The following is a 25,949-nucleotide window of genomic DNA, read 5'->3' on the forward strand; positions in this document are numbered from 1 at the left end:
CAGAAGTTGAACAATTATGTGCTTGCTAAGAATTTACCTTATCTCCATACAACAACAAAAGCCTTGTCTTCTCTCAGGGATGAAAATACTGTCCATTAGTGTCAGTACTCCCTAATAGCCATCCCTTTGTTATGTAATTACTTTAATTTTTTTTCCTCTCTGCAAGCGTCAGGCATATTGAAATCACTTAATTTTCTCAATCAATCAATCAATCAATCAATCAAGTGTACTATGCTAGCTGCCGCCTATCTCAGCTACCATAGGGCGAGAGGCAGGGTACACCTGGACAGGTTGCCAGCCTGACGCAGGGCTCCGCATCTCACTATGATTACATTTGTGCATCTGAACATTCAACTATCACAAGGCCAGCCGCTTTTACTTTGTTAAAGTAACTAGATATTTAGGTATACAGACAAACAAGCGAGTGAAGTCCAACACCATGCTGCTGGGGGATTTTTGCTTTGATAGAAGTACAGTTAGCGCTACAGTGATACATCAGAAAAGGCTTCCCTTAGTCTCAATCATAGCTGAAAAAGCTTCGATATGTTATTTATTTAGAGCTTTTTGATTGTGATGTTACATGTTAGAATATTTTTATTATTAATCACCATTGCCACAGTACAGAACTTTTTCTGGTAGGAAACTTTTCAGTTGCATACCCTTGGGGCCTTCAGATTTTTTTTGTTTCATTCTTCTCAAATGTAATGTTAACACTTTGTATTTTATATTGGTGGGATGTATGTTTTTAATAAATTGAACAATAAACTTTGGGTACCACAGTCTAAGCTGTCCGTTCAATGGAGGATTTGAGCAAAAATGGACTCTTTTAATGTATAAACTACACAGGAACACAAAGGTTCATATAGACCAGGGGTCAGCAACCTTTAGCACCCAAAGAGCCATTTGGACGCGATTTCCACGCAAAAGAAAACACTGGGAGCCGCAAATACTTTTTGACATCTAAAATGATGATAACACTGTATATATTGTTTTTTTTTCTTTTTACCTTTATGCTTTGTGTGAACAACTAAGGTGTGTTGCTTAAATCCATGAAGTGCTACAGAGAAAATTGCATTTTATTTATGTAATTAACACATTTTGAACTCTTAAAGAAATATAACAAAAGGAAAGACACCCAGCTGAACTAAAATGATCCATGTTGCAAACAAAAACTGTGAGCCGCCACCCTTATATCGCCTTTGGGCTTTTGGAGCCTTGACCTGACTTTTAAAAAAATAATTGGAAAAAAAGCGCTATGCTGCTAAAAGATGAAAAATAGATATTTGCAAAATTCTGCCTAAATATGTATTTTACCTGGTTAATGTGTGTGGCGGGGCGTGGTCTGCAGCGCTGCTGCAGGGGAGGCAGACGGACCTGAGCGGCATCCACAATCACGCCTCGCCGCCTTAACGTCTGTGCCATCTATGCTGTTGTGTTGGTATGTGTCGGGCTGTGAGCTTTAATACCGGCTGTATGCGTACAGCAACCATGTGTGAAAAGTGGTCAATAACAAGATGCTGAAAAGCGTGTTCATGGAAACATTGTCGGGTCTGCTGTGGTATGTTTACAATGGGACTTCTGCTCCTGAACCTCTGCGCACAGCGTCTGCAAATCGGAGCTGTACAAAGTCACTTTCATCTTTACGCAGGACTGTAAGCTGTCGTCTGTGAGGCGTGAGCGGTGTGTTTTTAATGTAGTTCACGGTGGAGAACAGCTGTTGACATAATGTGGATCCGAAGATCGATAATTAGCCTACCTGGGGTTGAAAGTCTTGATAAATGCACGGTGTTTCGGTGGGTATATCGGCTTCCGCAAGTGTGACGCTTATTTTGAGCGATCAAAAACCAAGAATATAATTTTATATTTATATTTCAATATCACAGTAATCTTCCAATTTAGAACTACAAGTTAAAAAAGAACTAACATAAATAAAATACACTTCAGCTAATTAAAAAAATAATAATTATTTTCCCAAACCACACGGAGCCGCACTAAAAGGACTAAAGAGCTGCAGGTTGCCAACCTGACCGTTGTGTCATGGTCTTTAATTTTATTCAGTTTCAGACCAGTCAGAATACATCATGTTCTTAATTTATCTTGAAATGAGTGCTATTGATGCTGGCAAGGTCATTGATTTTCATTTGAGAACTGACAATCTGTGATTCACAGTGAGCCAAAGAAAAAGCTCTAATTTATGATAAATATGAACTTTATCCCTTTATACTGAATGAATAACATCCAATGTTTACTGTCATCTTACAGCTTTGCTGTTATCTAACCAGTGTAGGTGCTTAGAAAGATATTTACCTTAATCATCCCATAAATGTTGTGCTTATCTGAAAAACCTATTAATATGATCTCCATTTAAAAAAATGCTGAATAAAAAAATTTAAACCAGAAAAACATTTCATCTACATAGAAGAAACACAACTTTTTTTTGCTGGCATTAAAAAAAGTGAAGTTAGTCTTAAGATTTAAAGTTAGCAGCCAGCACAGAACGCTCATTAAAATTAAACCTGAAGGGAAGAGGAAAGAGAAATGTAGTCAGTAGTGTGATGACTTTAAATATTTTATTAACATTTTTGGCATTTTTATCTGATTGCTTTAAGAGACGACAAAAAAATACAAAAAAAGTGAATTCGATATGAAAGAAGAACATATATAAGAAGGGATGTGAGGGCAGGATAGGTCTGTTGCAACAGCTCCTGCTAGGCATGGTCACCAAAATGGTTTACAGTACAGGCTAATGTGACAGTATGCTAAACGTTATGTCAGCACACAAATAGCAGCAATGGAGCATAATTAAATATTTGCTGACCAAAAAGAAACAAAAACATCTGGGATGCACAAGATCCATAAGAAGTTTCTGCCTAAAAACATCTACACGAATCAATTCCAACACCGGCATGGAGGCACTTGTTTGATATCTAAAGGTGATCAATATTCTATTGTAAAGTGTTTCGACTTCACTGATTGACGGTGCAACTGCAGCTGATAAAAAGACTTAATTTACAGAACTGGAGATAAAATTAAAACACTTTAATTTGTGGAGTTATCAGCAAATGAAGACCCACTGCCATATTTTTATGAACATCTCACAACCTGTAACACAAATGCACCGTCTTCTGCTACAACTTAACTATCGGCAGAGGAAATGCAGACATTTCTTAACAAAAGACTTTTGTAATAGATTATAGTGGAAAATAATGTGACGCAAGAACAAAAAGGGTGAACATGAAAACGTTTGGCTGAATTCAAAGTACAGCCCAAGATAACATCACTGCAGAAAAAAAAGACAACATATCATTTTCAAATTGGATTTTCAAATATACCTGAGAGCATCAAGTAGTATTACAGTATGGCTTCTTTTTACACATTCAGATCTGTAGGCCAACAGTCCAACTAGTGAGAAATTCACTTTAGGCAAATATAAGGCCTTAATTCTTGCCCTGACAGAGTTTGATAACTGAGAATTGCTCTTCAGTTTTCCTTTGGAGACATTTGATATGCATTTCTAAAACACTTAATGATGATCCATAGAAAACACACTCAATATGAGGATTACATAATTTTTTTCCCCCCTGAAAACATCAGGAGGCTCCAATGAGTTTGGCATTTCTTTTCATTGATATAAACATCTGTGATTTTCTTGGTTGGTTGATGGAAAAAAGTAAAGAACATGTATGTAGTTACACTTTGACACCAAGCACTCAAGCATTCAAGGGAAGTGAATAAACAGGACTATGAACCTCATACTGTCACCCAAATCTATTTGAGCTTCTTCCTCTCACATGGTTTCGATTTTAATCATAGCAGATTTTCAAAAAAAGTAAACAGCACAGAGAGTTACAGAACATTTCTGCTTATTTAAACAGCTTTCAAAAACACAGCAATTAAAGGCCATTAAACAGTTTTGATGTAATTTCAACAAATTGCTATTAAATTTAATTATCTTATAACCGTCAAAGCATGTGGCTTGAACCGTTTCCACAAAATAAGCTGTAATGACTCCATGTCAGAACAAGCACACATACCTACAAGGAATGGAGCAGCTAGTTTTTCCTGTAAACTCACTGTTCATTTAGTGCACAGCTGTTTCTTTGGAAGACTTTCTGAGGATTTTCTTTCTAAACTGCGACTCTCACCACTGAGTGTCAGTAATTCACTGTAAGTAGGAAGAAGCAGCAGAGCTGTGAGGATAAGCTCAGGATGGCTGCAGGCTGTGAGAGTGCCATTTGCTGACATGCATTATTGCTGATAAGTAATAGGGTCCTTTTGTTAGCTCATGCTCTTTCTGGACTTTCACATTTGTTATTCTGTTGAGCCTCTTTTTGACATTTTATGCCCTTTTTTAACTTTAAGATGTTTATGTATTATTGCTACAGCATTACTCCATATTCCTAAAAAATCTCAGATTATTTTAACAATTTTTTAAAATATAAAATTTTAAAAAAAGCTATTTTTTAGGCACATATTTAATATTAACTCATAATTCTTATAAAAGTTTTTGCCAGCATATTAACTTATTCTTCCAGCACGAGGGAGCCACACTCAGCTTCTACACTGGAATGACTTTTCCGGGAACATTCTGGAATTTGTTGATTCTTACCATCAGATCTCCAAAATGCACAGAAGCTCATTCCCTTGTCCTTGCTCTAATCTCACCATTCAGCTCTCATTTCCTCCACCCTGCTCATCCACTGAGGGGGTGCAGGTCCACTCTGACCTTCTCCCCAGTGCTCATCATGCCAATGGTAGGATAGAAGCCTCCTACAGGTAAGGCCACTTCCCTCCGGCCCACCACTTTTCCATTCCGGGTGAAGAACACCTGAACAACAAAGAAAATATATTAAGACTATCTGCTGGGAAGATGGCATATACAGTACTGTGCAAAAGTTTTGAGCCACCCCTTATTTCTTTATATTTTGCTTCCATATGAGCCAGACTTTACTGCAGTTTCTTAAAGTGCTCTCCAGGCTTTCCAGAGTCTTTCAAAGTTTTTCTGCTTTTTCTGCTCTTATTCACTCTAGTCCTTGCACCTCACCATTTTCAGACGAGTTCAAGCAATAAAAAAGTGAACCTAACTCAAGGGATGAACCAGGGTTGTGCTTACACATAACAGATAGTTTAGAAAATAAATAGTTTCAAATGGTATCTTTTTGCACAAGAAAACTCTCACAAAAACACAATTTTTGCTCCCATTTTAGTTGAATCTACATAAAAATGCCAAAGATAACACAGTCTAACAGACATAAAATTGTATATTTGCATTTTTGTACCTACAGTGTTGTTCCCAAAGTGCCATTAGCTGAAAACTTGGCATATGCACTGTGTGTAGTGTTAACTTTATAAAAAAAAATGAGCAGATTGTAGAGGATTAAAAAGGTCTAAAAAAATATCTACAGCAGATGACCAGTGTCTGAAAGTCAAATCCTTAAGAAATAGGGGGGGAATCCAGTAAAGACCTGACACGGGACCTGAGAGATGCATCTGACCCTTCAACTGATCCATCTACTGTTCACTGAAACCTCAACAGAAACAGTCTCAGTGGAAGGGTCGCTGTCAAGAAGCCATTCTTAAGGAAGGGAAAAGGCTGGGGTATGCCAAATTACACAAGAACTGGACTGAAAATCGGTGGCAACAGGTCTGAAGGAGTGATGAATCCAGATCATTTTTCAGCATGATAATGATCCCGAACACACTGCCAATGCAGTAAAAGCATACCGGGACAGAAAAAACACACAGTGGAACACTATCAGTCACCCCACAGCCTGGACCTTGACATTACTGAAGCAGTGTGGGCTCACCAAAAGGCAGCCAAGATCCAAAGAAGAGCTTTGAATGTCCTTGAAGAAGCCTGGAGAAGTATTCCTGAAGACTACTGAATGATAAGAAAGCTGTCTAAGAGTGCAGTAAAAGGGGATCATACCAAATACTGACTTTCAAACTCATCAAAATGGTATAAATTCTGTTTTTTCCTTATATACTGTACATTCATTTATGGCTTTATTGTTTTAATAAACTGCTGCACCTGTTTCCCATTTTCCCATCAAAACATAAAGAAATGATTCGAATTTCCACACTGTGAAAGGATCTCACCATGACCTTCCTCCCCTCTAAATCTTCTCCCTCATCCTCATCCTCATCTTCATTGTTTGCATACAAATCATTGTGAACCTCAAAGGGCTTAGCAACCCCATCGAAGTCCCAGTCGTCGATGTCATCTGAAAGTACCCAGTAAGACAGAAAGTCAGAGGTTGCACGTGTGAAGGCACTTTGAAAAACGTGCGAACAATATAAACACGTTCACCTCCGCCATCAATGCTGAAGTCACGCGGAAACATGATGCCGCAGCCCATGATGTCCCCTTCAAGGCAGCGCGGCCCAAACGGGTCCCCGACCCCACTGCCGTGGAACAACTTCCCATCATCTATGAAGAACAACAAGGGATCTGATTACAACTTTATTCCACATTAACAAGAGTATTACATAATAAAAAAACAAATGATCGGCATTATATCAAGATATAAAACAACATCTCTCATCTGCCAACATGTAACAGTGAACAGTGTAAAGAAATATCCATCATTCATTTTCCAAAGAAGTGATTCTGGATAAACACACGGCCACTCCAGCAAGCAATTTAGAGTTTCCATTTGACCTGATCTGCATGATTTAGACTGTGGGAGGAAATCAGAGCAGTCAGAGGAAACAGACATAGACATAAGGGAGACCATGCACCGATTACACTGAAACAATATCACTCTGAAGTTTATATCTTTTCCCAAGTGCTGAGAGTAAAATAGAGCTACTCAGGAATCAATCAGAAACATTACGTTAATACAACCTAAAGCAATGATCAGTAATAATAACCATTAAGCCCTTTTTAAGATCGCTGGAAACATTTGTTTGGTGCCATTTTCTGTGTCACTGATGGCAACACAATGATTGTGTCCACTACAAAAAGAAAGTCCATCGTACCATTTTGACAATGGGAGTCAAACGTGGGCTTGATTGGAGTTCAAATGGTTACAGACAGACAGTGACACCTAATCATCCACCATCAGGATCAGACTGAGCACTCTCACCTGCATGATAAGCTATGGACCCTCTGCTCCAACCCGGATGTCTGTTTTTTGGATAGTCCTGAAAATCAAAAAAGAAATTAGCTGTGGCTGATGATGGAATAAATTACTGCTAAGCTGATTGTTTTATTTTATACATTTATTTCTCTAAGATGGGATGCTAATCATGACTTTTTTTAGACATAATAGACGTCCTAAAGGTGCTGTTCAGAGATGCCCAGCAGAACTCTTGTATTGTTTACAATTATTCAAAGCTGTGAGGGATTCTTTTACCTGAAATAAAACCAGCCTAACGCTGATTTTATAGGTCTATGTTTAGCCTAAATTTAGGTGGTTAAAGTATCCACACAAAGCACGTACACAGAGCACTGGAGTGTTTGTGTGCACAGTGACAGGTAGAGAAATCGCACGTTGTAGTGAAGAAGACACGACTGGAACAATACCACAGGCAAGTAAATAGCAGACAGTGACACCAAAAGGAATGCACTATAAACAAGTGTTCCTTTATCCAACATAAGCAATGATTGAGCAACTAGTAACTTAAGCATTTGTTACCTTGAGATAGAGAGAGAGAGAAAGAGAGACCCTTGTTTTGATTTTTGCAGCAAGAGGTAATACTTCGCATCAGCAGACTGATGCATCTCGCAGGAGATGACGGGGGATGGAACTTAACCTCAGGAATGACCGTTTGATGGATTTATAATGCTCCACTAAAACCGCAGACACACTGAGAAAAACAATTCCTGGAAAACAATCAGCACAATGACAGAGCTCTATTCTCCACGACGTCTGACCCGAGGGCACGGCGTGCCCACACACAGTAACTAACAGCAGAGGGGTGAGGGGGAGCTTAACGTCAAGGGTGTCTGCAACAGCAATCCATTACCTCCCAAGCTGAGAGCACTATCCCAGCTGGCAAAGCAGTGGTGCGATTATGAAGAGTGACGCTCAATCAATTAGCATCCAATAACTAAGAACAGCGAGCACGAGCGAGCTGGCGGAGAACAACAACATCTGAGCCAAACTTCATTTCATATCACTCGTTCAAACGATGCAATCGCTGCAGCCTGAGCAATTATTACAGTGTTTTATTTGCATTAAACAGGATGTGCACAGAGTTCACATGAGGCCAGAGGCAGTTTGTTTTATCTCTGATGTGTAAATATTTAACAGATCCAACTTAGTTGCAAAACACATCATCAGGACATCATTTTCCATAAAAGAATGACAGACAGACAGACAGACAGACAGACAGACAGACAGACAGACAGACAGACAGACAGATAGATAGATAAGCCCGAGGAACTTGTGCAATAATTTTTTGCTAATCTACAATGATTGACTATTTGGAAATATAGAAGAAGTAGGACTAACTTTCCTATTCAGGAGGGCAGTCAGTAAACATGTTAGCATGCATATGGAACAACCTTCTATGGAAAACCAGATGTAGCGGTAAAATGAGACAATATTTATTCTGTTGTTAGCTTTTCCTCTTTCGGTCATCCATCACTTAGACTGGAAACAGTGAGAGCAGTGGGGCAAATGAGGGAGAGCGATGACGAGGTGTTAGAGGGGCAAAGAGAAGTTTTCTTTACTGACAGATAACCACGGTGTGTGTATAGTAAATTAACCCTTGTATCAATGTCAGTGACGTGATCATTATCGTGATGACGTGATGTAACGAGGAGCCTCTTACCCTGCGTGCCAGCCCCAGTGCAATATAACACTTCTCTCCAGCATCTGTGATCTCCAGCTCATAGTAGTGGAAGCGTGTGTTTAGAGGCCGACGGGCTTGAGCCAAGCCCACATCCACGATGCTCTTCCCTTTCCCTACGTACTCCAGCAGCTGCAGACATGACCCATCAGACATGTTAAACATGCACAGCTAGTAGGAGAAGTTATATAATATTACATGCAGACATTGCTTTGAAAACAGTATCAAGAGTGTACAAGATGAATCTGATTAGGTAGCGAGGTACTTTATACCTTTAAATATGAAAAATGTGTCTATAGGTCATTTTAAAGGATAAAATAAACTTGAAGTTGTATTTCACTCTTATACATAAATCCCCAAACACCTAAACACAATTTCTGTCAATTCACCACATTCAGGATTTGGTGCTACAGCTGACTAGAGGTGAGTTACATTATCAAACTTCCCTAGTGCTGCAGTTAGATTATGTTTAAGCATATGGCATTATCTCAGAATCGAGTAACTAAAGTCCTGCCAGATTTCCAATGTAACTTCTGTTCTGCTAATCTCAAAAACACAGTGAGGTCCATATGTTTTTTAAACAAAGGCACAATTCTGGTGCAGACATTTAGATTTGATTCAACAAAAGTTGAATGGCTGTTTGGGAAACAGCCATTTTAATACACAGTCCCTCACTTTAAGATGATAAATATTAATTTAGCATATCAAAGCAACACAATTATGAATACTAGGATTTTTTTTTTCGAGGATGAAACTTCTTTGCAGTCTTGGACTGCCACAAGTCTAGAACCCGTGGACCAAATGCTGTTTCCTTTCTTGAAATGCTCAGCCAGGCCTGAACTGCAGCCGCCTCCAGTTGCTGCTTGTTGTCTCTGCATTAAGTTAATACATTTCTTTGCCTTATGAAACTTTTGGGTTACTTCTGCAGTATGGTCATTATCCGTATCCTTCAGAATTGATCCTTTTACTTCTATCAGCAGTCAGATCATCAATAAACACTAGTGGTCCAGTTACACTGGCAGCCATGCATGCCATGCCATAACATTGTCTCTGCATGTCAACATGACAGATAAGACCAATAACCTCTGGATCATGAGTAGTTTCTCTCCTTCTTCATACATTTTTTTTTTGTTGCCATAATTCTGGTACAAGCTAATCTTGGTTTCATCTGTCTAAAAACTTTTTTCCAGATCTGTGCAGCCTCTTTTAGATGTTTCCTGGCAAAGTCTAATCTGGCCTATTTGTTCTCTGAGTAACCTTGTTGTAAAGCCTCTCTATTTACATTAAAGTGTCTCCTGACTGTAGACTTACATCCTCGAAAGTGTTCTTCACTTGGCTAGATGTTGTTGTTGTTTTTCTTAAACATGGATATAATTCTGTCATCATGTACTTTAGTTGTCTTTGGTGGCCTTTCAGGCTTTCTGGTGTTGCTGAGCTGGTCATTCCTTCTTTTTAAGAATGTACTGTTGATTTTGGCCTCTCCTGAAGTTTTTTTCCCCATTTCTCTGCCATCTATTTTGGATTTTCAACCCATCAATGGTCTCCCTCACTTGTGCTGCCATGTCCCTGGACCTTGTATTGAGAATTTCAGAGAACAGATACAAAATGCAAATTCATCTGTGTAATATATTTTGAATATTGAGTGAACAGACTTCACCCGGCCACAAAACGGTTTATCAGGCCAATTACTTTTGTGCCTCTGTAAATGAGGGACCATGTAGAAAATGGTATGGTTAATGCCACATTTTTGCTAAACCCCTTGAATTAAACCTGAAAATCTGCACTTTACGACATCTTGGTTGTTTTGTTTATAACAGTTGTTTGTTACAAAGATCCACATTACAAAACAAAAACGTGTTACTGTCCAAAACCTACCTTTACATGAATGACTACTTTTAGAATTTATTTCAAAAGCTTTAGAAGCCTACAGAGATTACTGAGACTTTCCAAAATAGTTTCTCCAAAAGTTGAATTTAAACAGCGTTGCTTTAGTCAAGTGGGTGGTCAGTCAAATTGCATGTGTCACTCTGACAGCTTAAAAGACAAAACTGGAGAAAGAAAGTTTATCCAAATGATTATAACCACTACATTATATTTGACTGCTAGTGCAAGCATGTCTGATTCTGCACCAGCTTGATTACAGCTTCTGTTTCAGGTTGCTATAAACATTCGCTAAAGAGAGAGCATGTTTCCATCTAACATTAATGCAAGAAGAAACCAGTGTTACACCAACCAGTCAAGCTAAACTTCATATCCATATCTAAGACCTTTGACCTTTTGGATATGAAACACTACCACTTATTTTATCTTGGAAATTTTGCTATAATTACTGTGGCCAAGTGAACATCTATACCAAACTTCATGAAATTCCCAAAGGGTATTCAGAGCTGGCTGATGGATGAGCTGAAAACTTAACGCTTCGGTTGTCGCTGGTAAAACCCAGGCTGCAGTGCTGTGCGTATCTTTCTTTCTATGACAGAAATTAATTTGTCATCTATGCATTTAACTGTCTGGGTACGAAACAGGGGCTGCCCTGTTTCGTACATGCAGCCAAGAAACTCAGCCCTACAAATTTCATTCTCTCTCCACAGGACCCATTAAAATGTCATCAGAGCAGATGAGGACATGTGCATATAATATGACCATCTGAAGATACCTTCATCAGTTAAAAAAGCCAGAAGTTCTCTGCCTAAAAGCTCATTAAAAATAAAACAGTTACCCAGTGAACTCCTATTTTTTTTGTCACAACGAACAAGTGGGATTAAATTTTATCATGATGCCATTTTGCATTTTTAAATCTTATCTAATTTATTATTTGTTAAATCAGTATTTACTCCTGATTAATTTCTGGACAAGTTGAATTTTTTTTTCTTATTTTTTTCCTCACAGCTATCATTTGGATTACAGCTGCTAGTTAATCATTCAGTAACCTATAAATACCTGTGCTGATTTCAACTCATGACAATATTGAACTTGATGATATAATATTGTTGTGAAAAACGAAAATTTAAGTAGATAAAGAAACCCAAACATCTGAGGAATTAGTTCTGATTGAATGCAATCTTAAAAGTCCTGCGGCGTTCTTACTGATACCACTGGCAATGATCCACTGTTGCTGTTGTCAGTAGCAACAAAATAAAGTGAGTAACAGAATGATACTAACGTGACATATAATACCAACAACTCCATACCTACTGCAGTAAAGCAAAAGCAAGACCCAGCAGCAGACAGACATGTGCCACAGTGGATGTCTGCCTACTCACTGCCCATCTGTATATGGAGATTCACATAGAATGGCTTTAATTTAAGATAAAGGTTGATCATCTCAGTCTTTTATAGTTAGTCTCACTAATGCATGCCCATGTTAACCCATTTAGGTGTTTGCTAAGCAACATGAAGACATCGCAAGATATTGTTCATATTTTGATTTTTGTGGCTAAAATGAGAAATTACTGTCACTAAATAAAAATGATATGATGCTTTTAGAGAGTGTTGTAAGTACATAAATGCTAAAAATGGGTCACTTTATCACACTGACAGGTGGTTGCTAGGCTCTTTAATAACATCTGATATAGATAAGAATCTTTAGGGACCTCAGCTGTGCCTGTGTGCTGATTCTGATTGCTCAACTATTGATTGTGTAAGAGAAGTTCACAAACATATATTATAGTCAGACTTTGCTATAGAGCTAGGATGCATAATCAAAAAGATGAATCCTTGCAATGCTGTGTGTGAAATCCTCAAGAGGCTTAGCCTTTTGGCAAAGGACCATAACATTTTCGTTCTTAAAGACCTGTCTGATTAAATAAATAAAAAAAAGAACTTTTAAGTTAAAACTTGTTGTGCTTTTGGCATCCTAGTGCTATCCTTAACTTGTGTTCCTGAAGGTCAGGCTGGCTGTTCATGCTGCAGCTTGCAGGCCCTGCACTTACACAGGAGAGGGCCATGTTTTTAGAAATAAGGGATAAACAAATGTGCGGGTGGCATGGAGGTTACTCTAAGAGTGCAGTTTTTGTGTGTATCAACTGCTGAGTCAAACAAAAACATTGCAGCCAAGCAGTCAGAGGGGGGGGGGACCCAAATGTAGAAAACTAGAGTTGTCATTGAACACCTCGGAGAAAATGTTGGTTATTTTTCTATTGCTTTGTTTCACTTTAGTACTTCTTGTCTTTACAATCTTGAATATTGCAGTCACAATTTCTGTCACAACATCAACGTTTTGGTTGTAATGTGGGTGATGATGCACTAATTCCATCAATGATATTATACAAGTGAGCACATTTCTTATGTTAACTCTTTAATTCAAAGCCCCCTTTTAAAGGAATATACAAACACTGAATACATGGTTTATAGCACAGTATAGTTTAGCTGTAACCAGCCACATGGGCATAAACGTATAGTATTTGTCACCAGTTGCTACAGCTTCTTAAAGGTTTAGAGCCAGTATTTAACCACAAAGTGAAAGTCTTTTGATTTAGAATCTGTTTTGTGAAAGTGTCCTGGGTTAAGAGCATTAACTTGTTTTGTGATGACAGAAGAAACCAGAGATCCTAGAGAAAACCAGCACAAGCCCAGGCGACTATTTGGTAACCACTGAGCCATCACAATAGTTACAAACAGTTTCTGTACTGCTATAAAGTTATGAATTATCCTGTTTGCCTCTATTCATAATAATTAATACTTAGATAAAGGCTTACACCACATAACATTATGTTGTATTTTTCAATTGATTCTCTTACTTTAAATCACTTTAAAAAGACTCAGATGGTGTCTGAACATGCTGGATCTTGCAAGGGTTAGTTAGGGTTAGAGTCATGATTCTTCTCCGGATTTAGCAATAACACAATGGACAGTTTGAAAAGATTACCACATCCAGTTCAGCAGAACCAGACAACACTGTATGTTTGATCTACACTTTCTTTTTCCTACATTACTTACAATACAGCTCTGACAGTCTGCTAGAAATTTTTAGTGTATTATGCCATTAGCTGCCAATATAACTCCAAGCTGCTATCCTCAAGAGACATATGAAGCTCTGTTCATTTTCTATTCCACACCACCTGATATTTTTCATTATCTACGCTGCTTTGTTGCTCAGTGAAGTGGCTCATGTTAGGCAATTTAGCATCACATCCTCAAGGCCAACCTGTTCCAAAGGACTTACCGTGCCAGTGACCTTGACATCATGGAGACGAGCCCAGTCCTCTTCGTGACTGTCAACTATCATCTGTCCATCATCCTCCTCCATTCCCCATTCAGCATTCAGGTCCAGCAGCACTTCTTCACCTAAAGAGTGCATCCCCACTGCAGGGTAGAGACCATCAGGAGATGCTGGGATCTCCACATTGCCAACCTGAGCACACAATCAGACAGTTTTTAAGAGATTAGCAGCGAGAATATATAAAATCTGTGTAAAGTGATACAAAGGCACTTATGGGGTGCACTTCTTACTTCGTGACCATTCTTGGTGAAAAACACTGTTAACTGTCCATCTTCACCATCTAGTGATATTCCACAACCGATTCTGTCACCTCTGCAGCATTTGGACCAAACTGCTGTCCTACAGTGTTGCCATTATACAGCCTGCAGAGAGACAAAAAGGAGAGGCCATTTACCTCGCTACAGTCACTGTTTCTATCTTTACAAAAACAATAAAAATCAGATGAAAACGCCTTAAGTCATTGATCTAAGGTACTGCATTATGTGCAACTGTAAAAGTAAGAAGTTGTGTCATAATCTATGTCTCGCTCTCTTTCTCTTTCCAATCATTTGCTGTCAAAGCTCAAACAAAAACACACGATATAAAACTGAAAACTAATGATCCAAAAAATTTAAAACATGCTTGTGTACAGCTGACGGCTTTCAGTTCCAGGTCTGCGTGCCCTTGGTAAGTTTTCATCACTTCGCACTTCATTCTTTTGAAGGGAACATACAGGAAACCTTCACAAAGTAGATAACCACACCTCCTCAATAAATCCTGATGTGCAGATCGACTATTCTTCGTCCAATTGCTGAAAGCATTTTATTCTGCTCCTTCAGGCTGTTCCCAAAAGTATTCAAACGAAAGTGCTATGTTTCTGGTTCATCAATCATGACTGACACATGAGCACACACTGCTAAAAGTGCTTTAATGTGGAGCTTATCCATATCATGAATGTAACTGTAAAGAAAATAATTGTCACATACTTGCCATCATCAGCATGGAAAGCCACAGAATTTGGTAGCCAGCCTGGTTGATGATCCAGTTTGTAAAACTGAGGCACCAAACCGACAGCAATCATTCCCCTCACTCCTGTTTCGATTATAGTCACCTGAAAAGACCAAAAGCACTTTTACCATCTATTAAAATCACTTTTTATTGGCATTAAGAAGAAAGTGTGCGGTCCTTCTAGCTGCTCTCTAGCTTTGAAACAACCTGCAACAGAATCAGTGACTTTTATTAAACTGCTTCCTGCAACACAATGATCTTTTTTTTAATTGAGAATTATTATCATTACTCATCTTGTACTATATTTCATATTAACTTGTTGAGCTTTGCATTTTTGTGTCCTATGTCCTTATCTTTAAACTTTATCTTAAATGTGACTTATATTTTTTAGTTTTGTCTTTTTTTTGCCTTTTGAATTTTCAATTCCATTTTCAAATGTGCGATAGAAACAAAGTTATTATACTTTGAAATGTAAAGATGCTTTTGTAAAAAAAGTGAGACAGTGTTTAGAAGAGCTGCAGTATGAGACCAAGCAGTGAGGTTAAGGATGCATATGCATATCTTGTCTTATGGTGGCAGTTGGAGGATAAGGCCAATTTAATCACTAAGAAAAAGATGCATAGTATGTGCATGTTCACAAATAACCAGGATTTAAGCTAATTCTTGCATAATGTATTATAATGCTGATGACTAAAATAGATGTTAATGACTAGCATGTTTAGCATGTTCATATTTGTATAATATATTGTATAATACATGTATAATATTGTATTTAGAACCAATATGAACCTGGTTCTAATGGAACGTTAGTACTTTTGCGCCAACATAAACATCTTTTATGAGTCCTTATTTAGTCATAAAGTAAAGAACAACACAAAAACAAATGCTGATGGATATCTGATCATGTATATCCTGTTGTTATTAATACATTTTATTCAACGTGGTTTTACCTACTAGTTAAGAGTTTTTAAGTATTTTATCACAGCACACAAACGGATCTGAAAAACCAACTGCTAGGGTCCTGCAGTTTTGTTTGCCACTACTGCAGATTTTTTACATGTTGTTACATGTTTTATTTTGGACTTGCACTCCTCATCTTTTCACTTCATAACATTTCCAAACCAACTTGATGCCAGATCTTTGTACAACCCCACACGATGGCCCAAAGTGAATACTCTTAAGTAACGAGCTGGGCTGCACCACTGTTATGATAACTAAATAGTGACCATATGTCATCATCCCCGGGGAACCCTTACAGGACACAATGCAACTGGAGCACTGCTGGCAAATCCAGGGCAAAGAGAAAAGGAAACTTTTTAAGTTTTTCCCATGACCTCAACACTCATCTCCTGAGAGTAAGAAGCAATATTTATTTCTTTTTTTGTTCTACTGGAAAACATGTGGTTGAACCCTAAAATCTGCAATCAGGCCAACAATTAGCATCCACTTAATCATTTATTAGTTGAAAAGCCCATTTGCGCAAATTGTATTCTTCCTCCTCCAAGGTAACTCCCATACAGTGAGTCACTAGGGTGAAGCACATGAAAGTATCGGTCTTGAGGGCTGGTTACTTTTTCACTCTACGTCAGAGCAAGCAGGATGTGTGTGTGTTGGCAAGTTTGAACATGGCAGATTCTGATACATTCAATGTCCTGGGATTTTTATGTTGTACAGTATGTAGATTACCAGAAAATAAAAAATAAATACAGGGTGCATGACTTGAAATGAGCTGTGACTATTTGAACTATGAACTGATTTGTCAGGGATTAAGTGACTGAATCATCAGACTCAACAGCTCAAAAGTTACCACCGAAACTTAAACACTGAGTATCTGTTTTTCTTTTTTTTAATTACAAAACAAGTATAATGGAGACCCAACTGGGTACTTTTGCTGGTACTGATTAAAGAAGTTTTCAAGTAAGCGATCAGAATCAGAATCTATTGATGTTGACAGTAAAATCTGGCAGCCCTACAAAGAAAGAGGTATTTTGTAGACTTCGAATACACAAACATATCCTTAAAAAATTGCATGCTGAAGATGGCAAATACTAGCCTACGTAGTTAGCTAACTTTAGCTATATCTTCCCTCATTAGCTGCCAAAATTGACAATCATTTGCTAGAAATGTGAAGTTTGATTTTGCAAATATTTTTCTAGAATACTCAAAATAATTTAAAAAAATCACTTTTTTAATTAAATGAAACGACACTAGCTACCTTTAGATAAAGTGAGTTTTCTTCTTTTTAGCATGAATTATGATTAAATGTGATTGCTATCATGTACTGAAGCTTCAAGAACAAATATTTTGAATCACGGGATCTTTCAAGGTCCTCCCTTGATTCAAAAATGTAGGTTCAAAAGAAAAAATGAACCCTCAAGTGAAACCTGGTAAACTGAATGAGCTGTGGCTGAAAATTACAGCTACTGGAAATATGTACAGTGTTGTTTCAAAAACATGCAGGTATGACTTTGAGAATTTGGCTTCAACAGCACAGAATGTAAAAAAACAAAACAAAGGAAAAACCTGCCAAGTGATTCCACAAATCATCACTGCAAGCTGAAACATCTTCGTTTCTCAAAGGCATCATTTTCCCATGAAGTTTCATGATTCATCTCTCATCATGACTCCAAAAATGAAGGGGACCTGCCAAGTCTTCTTGTGTCACACAAAATAAAGAGGGAGTGCCAAGACTGAACCTCCTATTACACAGTTTCAAAAATTAAATGTACAAGAAATTAATGTTTGTATTTTTCAACCACACAGTGACTGTGGATGTTTGATCCTTTGGCAACCACCAAAATGGATCATCCATCCAATCGTCTATCTATCTTCTGCCGATTTTCTGGGTTTGGGTTGTGGGGGCAGCATTATAAACAGAGAAGCCCAGCTTTCCCTTTCCCCAGCCACATCTTCCAGCTTATCCGGGTAGGGACACCCATAGGAGTTCCCAAGCAGGCAAAGAGATATAATCTCTCCAGCGAGTCCTCAGACTGCGCTGCGGGCTCCTTCCAGTAGGTTGTGCTCGAAACACCTCACCTAAGAGACATCCTACTCCAAGCCACTCATGGTGACTAACGACCAAGCTCCTCACGCTGTTTCTATAGAGTCCAGCCACCCTTAAAGGGAACTCATTCCCGCTGCTAATATTCATAACCTCATTCTTTCAGTCACTACCCAGACAATAGGTGATGGTAGGAATCTAACCCTAACCGACGGGTAAAACACAGCCTCACCTTTACACTCATAATAACACATAATTGTGTTATTATGAGTGTAAAACAAACCTTTAGGAGTCTGTCTATTCTGTTTAACAGTTCATGCGTCACTCGTGAACTCATAATCTTTTCATGTATATATATTAAAAAACGACTCATTGTTGTAACTCTGCATTATTGTGCTTTGAGCTTTTAGTGTCATCTTGTAGCATTAACACTTGAGAGAGTCAAGACCTGGTAAAGCACCAAGCCACATGACTACACTATTTACAATAAATCTATCAGATTACAATCATAGGCAACCTCATATGTAAGTAATGCTTAACAAAATCCTATGACAATAACAAGGTTTTATTTCTTCTAGCTACTCTTTGTTTAATGTGCGCAATTACACAATTGTGTAGGTGTAGGCTCAGTGTATAAATGAGCAGTTTATAAAATGTGCTGATAACTTCTTTCATTCCCAGAAACACTGTATGTTACTATGTAGTGAGTGACAGAATGCCTTGCTGGCTATAAACTCCCTCTGGTGCTAACAGTCCAACAACAGGTGCAAAGCATGGAAGAGGAAAACGAAATTATTATTTATTTTTTTTACATATTTGAAAAAATGAGAGTTTTAAATATACTGCTGAATATTTTACAAGTGCCTGATGATTAGATTCAGTTACTTTCAGGCTCAGACAGGACTACCGTTTCTCTTCGATAACACCACAAAAGAAGTTCTTCTGTGCACAATCACTTTCATTACTTGAACGTAACTTCCACGTCAATTAAACTGCATACTGCAGAATGAACACATAATATATTCAAGTCTTCTAAAACCGCACTGTCATGTGGAAACGGGAACACGGCTTTTTTATTAACGCTGAACTGCAACGACAGCGCAGTAAAAATACATTTAAAACATTTTTTGTTCAATACCCAATTGGGTTTTGTGAAATGTGAAAACCTCCATTCACAGAGGTCATAACTAAGAGAAGCCTACACTAGAGAAAGTCTACAGAAGTCTTCGATTTAAAAAAAAACAAACAGTGAAAACAGTCCAGCTCAGAAATTAAGAGGGTGGCAGAAAACTTGTCGGACTTTCCAACATTACATCATCAACTAATCAACAGTAAGAGTGAACTCACAGCAGTAAGAGTGAACTCACAGCAGGCAATCCACACTGTGCCTGAGCATGTTTAACCCCCCTAAGATCAGTGTGTTTGGCCAGTGTGAGTGTGAGAAAAACTGGGCACAGGTACAGTTCAGTTGGCAGGAAATTAGTGTATGAGCATGGGAATAATAGTTTTAATACAAAGAGCTTGTTAATTTCTAATTAACAGATGTACAGGTAAGGTGAGAGGACAGTGTGTGACCACCAGGGCCGTGCAGAGAGGTTTAAAGGGGCACATTGAACCAGGCTGAATAACAACAACACACATTCATCAAGAATCTAATATGGGAAGGGCAGGGCTGTGTTGATCTGAGACTGTAGACAGTAAAAAGTCCATAGGAGAGATGGTAGCTGATTAAACAAGTGTCATGAGATAATAACAAAATGCAAAGATTGGTGACAGCGCTTGGAACCATAAGGCAACAAAAAACTGTGAGAAATAATTTAGGCTCTGCCTGTGAATCACTCTTTGCTTCTCTTCTTCCTTCCATCCCATCATCTCAAATATCACTCTCCACTTGCTGTCTATCTGAGAACAAGGCACAACTTGCTATTGCAATAAACTATAATCTAATTATCCACACCTAACAACTCTTGCACTTAATCTATAATAAAATCAGGGCTCGCAAAATCGCTAGCCCGACGTCCCGGGGCTAGCGATTTTTCCAGTCGGGCTACCAAAATCTAACTCAGCCCTGCCCGTCGGGCTATCATAGGAAGGAAAATATATGTCTATGCTTTTGCATTCTTTCGCCAATGTAGCTGAGTAATTATGTCATTGGCATCGATGAGCCACTGTCAATATGTGACATATTGAAATCGCGTTTGAATTTGCGCTTGTTTTTTTTGCTTTCACTTTCATTTTGCCATCGCGCGAACGGTGTGTAGAGAGCAGCAGCACTGATTGGTAAGTGACGATTAATTGCGCACCAATTCCTCTGACTTTGTCTTATCACTCATTAGCTTACTATTCAAACATGACAAGTGAAATCTCTCGCAGCAAGCTTAAACATGTGAGAGGTTGAGTGCGCAAAGACTCGCTGACCATTATGTAAGTACGTGTGTAAAAGCAGCAGGATTTACGCTGGTATTTTAGTTCTGCTGAGCCAAAAAGACAGGTCAGGGTGAAAGAAGGGGCAGCCAAAGAAAAGCTTACCACAAAACGGAAAAGTTATGACAAATCAGACTACGAGGCAAAAAGAAAGCGCAGCTTTTTTGGTTTCATGGACAAAATAATTTCTGTGGCTGGAATATGATGAGCTAAATAACATGATGTTCTGACAGGTGTGTTGTGAGTTTCATTTGATTTCTGAGTCGACAAGCGCCTTTGTTACTGGGACCAGTAATTTTAAGAAAGACCCCGTCAGAACCCATGAGAAATGCAAGAAATGCATTATTGCCCAGTCTGCATTATCTTTCCCAGAACAAACAGCAATGCAAAAAACATACTAAAAATAAACCAAGCACAACAAGAACTCCTGAAAAATCTGTTTAGAACAGCGTGCTATGTTGCAAAGAGTGAACTACCATTGGCAAAATTTAGCAGTCTTTGCAAACTTCAAAAAGCAAATGGCCTAGATCTTGGTTCCACTTGCCTCTTACCCGTGACTTCAGTGGAAATTTCAGATTCAGGATCTGACACAGACTGATTCATGTTCTACACAGTTCTTACAAGTTCATAGAAATTTCTGTTCAATTTGAACCAAGTATTTGAGTTGATGATTGTAATTTTTATACAGTTGTTGTAATTTTTATTTTAACAATTTTTTTGATTAATTTTTGTTTCAAACAAAACATAAAAACATGAAACAAAACATAAAAAAAATTGTTTTATTTTTTATTCGGGCTACTTAAATTTATTTTGGGCTACCAAAAACTGAAGAATGCCTGCCCAAAGGGCTACCAGAGATTTTGAAATTTTGCGAGCCTTGAAAGTGATGACAGAAAAATGTTATAGCACTGCCTTTAGTAGCCTCACACAGCTCCTACTGTTTCCTCCTCATGTCCTTACCAGGCATGTCTGGACAATGTTATATCATGAGTAATATTTTTTTTAAAAATCCATCTAAATAAAACACACACATGCATGCACACACAGTGACATTTTAGACCTTCTTCAGAATACTGTATATACTATGGGCATCACGGTGCTGATCCAGAATCCTTACATTATTATTTATTACTAGAGCTACAATAATAAAGCAATGAGGAGGGGGAAGTAATAAATATGAAATAATGTATTTATGATGATTCCATTTGTTTCACTATCCACTCTGTGCAGGGGCAAAGCTTATTACATTTTTAAACTGTAGAGATACAATAATTTTACTGCTGTAAAATCCAATTTTTTTTAATTTAAAATATAAATCTAATATAATCTGCTTCTTAATGTATGTTCTTTAAAATACAGCGTGTGTTTTTTAAAATATTATAATAATGCATAATTATGTGGACATGCACATTAGATCGTTTTTTAGTGAAATATAATCCCTCCAGAAAGGCAGGAAAAGCCCGGTAACTTACTTTAAAACTAAATATGTTCCCTAAAACGGTGGACAGAGCTACAGACCCATGACAGCCTTACACAGGTAGCCAGCAGCTATGACCAGCACTACTTGTGCAGTTAATAAAAGGACAGGTAATGTTTGTCACGCTGTTGCACACACAGCACGCTCGTTTGTTTCAGTGCGTCAGTTGCCACAAGACAGCTTACCAACGTATACGTAATAAGCTAATACTCCTGTGTGCTATACACTACAGTGTACGCTGTACACCTACTTACTGGTTTTGTTGCATCAGTCTGTATGGAAGAAATATAGTAAGTCTGTGTCTCTGAGTTAATTTGTGTTTCTCCTACAGCTCCGGACCGCTAAAAATGCGTGTGCTCTTTGTGAGCTCGTTCCCGGCTCGTAACCAGCGCGTTCTGCCGTCAAGAGCGATCATTGGTTAAATGTGATCATGTGACTGATGCAAGCCAGATCCTTTTATTTAGCAAAACTGTGATTAATAGTTAAATATTATTGTTGAGGGGCCCAGACAGGACTCCGCACGCACACACACATAAAAAAATATTTATTTTTTTTAAAAAGTTGCCTCAACAAAAGGGCACTTTGGGCACCCATCAGGAAAGGGGCGGGTGCTCAAGCCCCTCTAGCCCCCCCCCCCCCCCCCCCTCTGCACGTGCCTGGTGACCACTTTCAAAAGTCAATTAGAGAGAGAGAGAGAGAGCAAGTTTCTGAGACAAATTGAAGCGTACACACCCCCGTTTCTTTAGGTGTAGTGTGAGTGTATGACAGCAGACGAGAGGGGAAATCCATGTAATGATGCCTGATGTGAATACACCCAAGAATGGTTCCCAACTGTGGCCATTAAAACCATATAGCTGGTCCCAATTTCAGTTCTTTAATGTGGCAATCAATCCAAGATATCATGGTTATGGACACGTACATTGTGTTGCAGAATAGGCAAGACAAGTGAAAACACAAACATCAGCGAGGGTACAAAAATGATCACAATGGTGTTTTAAGTAAACGCATAAGATGGTGCACTTACTTCAAAATAGCGGTTTCTTTTCGACAGTGGCCTGGCCGCCACAAAGCAGCCAACTTCATCTGAATTCCCATGATACCTACAAAAAGATCCGTAATAATCAGCACTTAAGTGAAATCGGATGCCAAATCAGTAGAAAGGTTCTCTTCCATCTCCCAAAGTGGCATTGCTTTTACCTGAGTACGTCACCATCTCTCAACATCCTTTTGAGTCTCTCCCGGTAACGCACAGCTCGCACCTCACGAATTTCTCGTATTCGCCTCCTCCAGTTTAGAAAGCGATAATGAAGGTTTATGTCGTCCATGTCGGAAAACCATCACAATCTAGAACACAAAGAGCACATCTGAGATAAAATAATTGGTTTTAAAACACCAAAAGTTACTGTAAAAGTGGACCACTCCACCAAATTATGAACAAGAAGTGTTTTTACGCTGACTCTATCGTCTACAAGGCACAGAGGTTTAGTTACTATATAACTGACATGAGTTTATGAGGAAAAATTAAATATAAATGCAGTCACCAAAAGTATAAGTTTGGGAAATTCAGGGGCAGCACAGGGCCTCCTTAATAAAACAGCAATGATTTCTGACCACAATATTGTGCAACCAAACAATGCAAAAGACTTGGGTTTGATCCTCAGGACAAACCCTTCCTGTGAGGAGACTCTGTTTTTCCGTTCACATTTAATCCTACTTTCCAAAGACAAGCAAAGGCCTGGACAGGGACTTCACCCTGCCAACAGGCACGAACGTAAGCACCCCCCCCCAATTGTGTTGGCCCCATGACAGGTTTTTCCCGTGGGCGACCGATGCGCTAACCGAACTGGGGCTGACTCAAGAATAGACTGTCTCATCTCAAGATTCCCATGAATACATGACTCCCAGATTCACTTTGTCTCTTGCTCTCTTTTCTTTATTACGTGCTGATAATATAAAGGCAAATCACTTAGTAAAAGGATGCAAGTACACATATTTTTTCCTAAACTATACTTTATTCTTATATTCAGATTACTATCAAACAAGACAAAAAACTGAAACTGAAAAGCTTAAAAAGCGGGATCTTGAAACAGAAAGTTTTGTATTATAAATGACAAATAGATTTGCACTTCACCTGTTAGTTACCCAATCGGCTGATGTCTCAGGTCTACCTCGGTGATACTACTTTCTAATATTATAAGAATATTATAAGAAAGTAATATTCTCAAGTCTATAATCAAAGCCGTGCCGACTCACGTGACATTACACACAAAGTTATATTTTTCTTTTTTGAAATTCAAATTCACCCTTTACTACAGAGGTATATTTGTCGTGAACGGTGATGTGGATATTTTCTTTTCACTGAGTCAAAGGTGGATCATTATACAGACATGCGCAGAGTTGAAAAAGTCTGAAAATGCTGCCATACACTACTGAAACCTTTGTAAAATACGAGTCACTATCATGCATATAATATATATGCGTGCGTTTTTTTTGTTTTTGTTTTGCCAAAGAAAATAAATATGAAAGCCGTAAGGTCGTACTATCACTTTGTTTCCTGCCTTTTAACCACTACGATTTACTAATTTACGAGCCTTCACCAAACACGACACTGCATTTCCCAAACTACAGACAGGACTCTGTTGGCCGGCTAGCTGCTTCAGCTCCACAACATTATCTCGCTTTGTGGCTTGTTATAAGACGTAAACATGGATACAATAGAGTTTACACCCACACTATTCAAAGTCCTCCTGTCTTATAATGATTCCTTACTGTTTTATAACTTGTAACGCGTCGTTCTTCGGCTTTTCTTCCAATTTTAAGGAGGTGAACTATGCCACTTTATGCCAAGCCAGCGCTGTCGGAAGTCCCGCCTCCTCGACCAATCAAACGTGAGGATGAATACGAAGAGAAATATTTAACCTGCGCAGTGCCGTGAGACAGCGATGCAGTTTGTAGTTTTTTTTTTATTTTTCCCCTTTTGATTTTACAGTTTGCGTTTTTTACGTCTACATCCAACTCTCTTTGCATATGATAAGAAAAGAAGTAGCGTGACCGACTCGACAATACTTTAAAAATAAAATAAAATACAATATATGTTTTATTTTATAAATGGCTGGTTTTGTTTTATTTGACCAGGTAGGTAATTATTTTTGCTCCTAGGAACGAACTCTGATGCGGAAGTATTGGTTTTAGAGCATACAAAACGATGTTGTTACCATTAGGACTGCATTCACCGACTTGAGGAAAAAAGTAATAGGTTGAAATAATCTGGATGCATTGTTCATCATCCAGATAAGGAAATCCCAGAAAGCTGGACGTTGCGTAACGCACGTATGGACTGAACCTTCCGGAGTAGGTTGAAATGATTAGATTGGGTACCCTGCTAAACATTCCCCTGCAGATACAAGTGGTCCTCAAACTGTGACAGTAGTAGTAGTAGACTGTAGCAGGTGTGTAGAATATTAATAAAATCTTTCACTTAGTATTTTGATTATATATATATATATATATATATATATATATATATATATATATATATATATATATATATATAATTTTAGTTTCTTGAAACTTCTCATCTGATAAGCTTCTTCAGATTTAAGAGCAATTGGTGGATAATGCCAGATTTTTAAGCCCTATTGGGAGGGTACCTAAGAGTGTCCGGGACCCTGGTAATTCTTAATTTTAAGTATTCAATGACATTTTTATGTATTTAGTTTTACATATTTCATTTTCACTTTGTAACAGATATTTGAATATTTTAATCTAGTGGATTAGTGGCTCTGTAGTGTAGTCAACACATTCACCAAGATTCCCAATCCATTCGAACCTCAGGGGTTCAGAAGCTCCTAGTGCTCACATAAAGTCCCAAGTAGCCCCAAGGCTGGATAAATAGGAGGGTTGTATTAGGAAGTTCCTCTGGCATAAAATCCGTGCCAAATCAAACATGTGGATCCATCCCCTTTGGCAACCCTTTGGGAAATAAGGGAGCAGCTGAAAGTACCTTATTGATCTCTTTTTTGGATTATTTTCTTGATTTT

At 38.3% G+C, this 25,949-nt stretch overlaps 1 protein-coding gene across 1 annotated transcript; it reads right to left on the bottom strand.

Annotated features, from left to right (window-relative positions):
• Positions 1-200: 200 nt before the first annotated feature.
• On the bottom strand, positions 201-24,806 carry LOC146518669 (SPRY domain-containing protein 3-like). The gene is given in 12 exon segments (XM_085160942.1): positions 201-4,828; positions 6,100-6,224; positions 6,311-6,430; positions 7,089-7,146; positions 8,782-8,931; positions 13,964-14,152; positions 14,251-14,345; positions 14,348-14,382; positions 14,986-15,110; positions 22,934-23,009; positions 23,107-23,253; positions 24,679-24,806. Coding segments are annotated over 11 exon segments (1,236 nt in total). The 5' UTR covers positions 23,235-23,253; positions 24,679-24,806; the 3' UTR covers positions 201-4,693.
• Between the last annotated feature and the right edge of the window lie 1,143 nt (positions 24,807-25,949).

The sequence above is a fragment of the Neolamprologus multifasciatus genome, chromosome 5, assembly GCF_963576455.1.
Source record: "Neolamprologus multifasciatus chromosome 5, fNeoMul1.2, whole genome shotgun sequence".
Taxonomy (NCBI): domain Eukaryota; kingdom Metazoa; phylum Chordata; class Actinopteri; order Cichliformes; family Cichlidae; genus Neolamprologus; species Neolamprologus multifasciatus.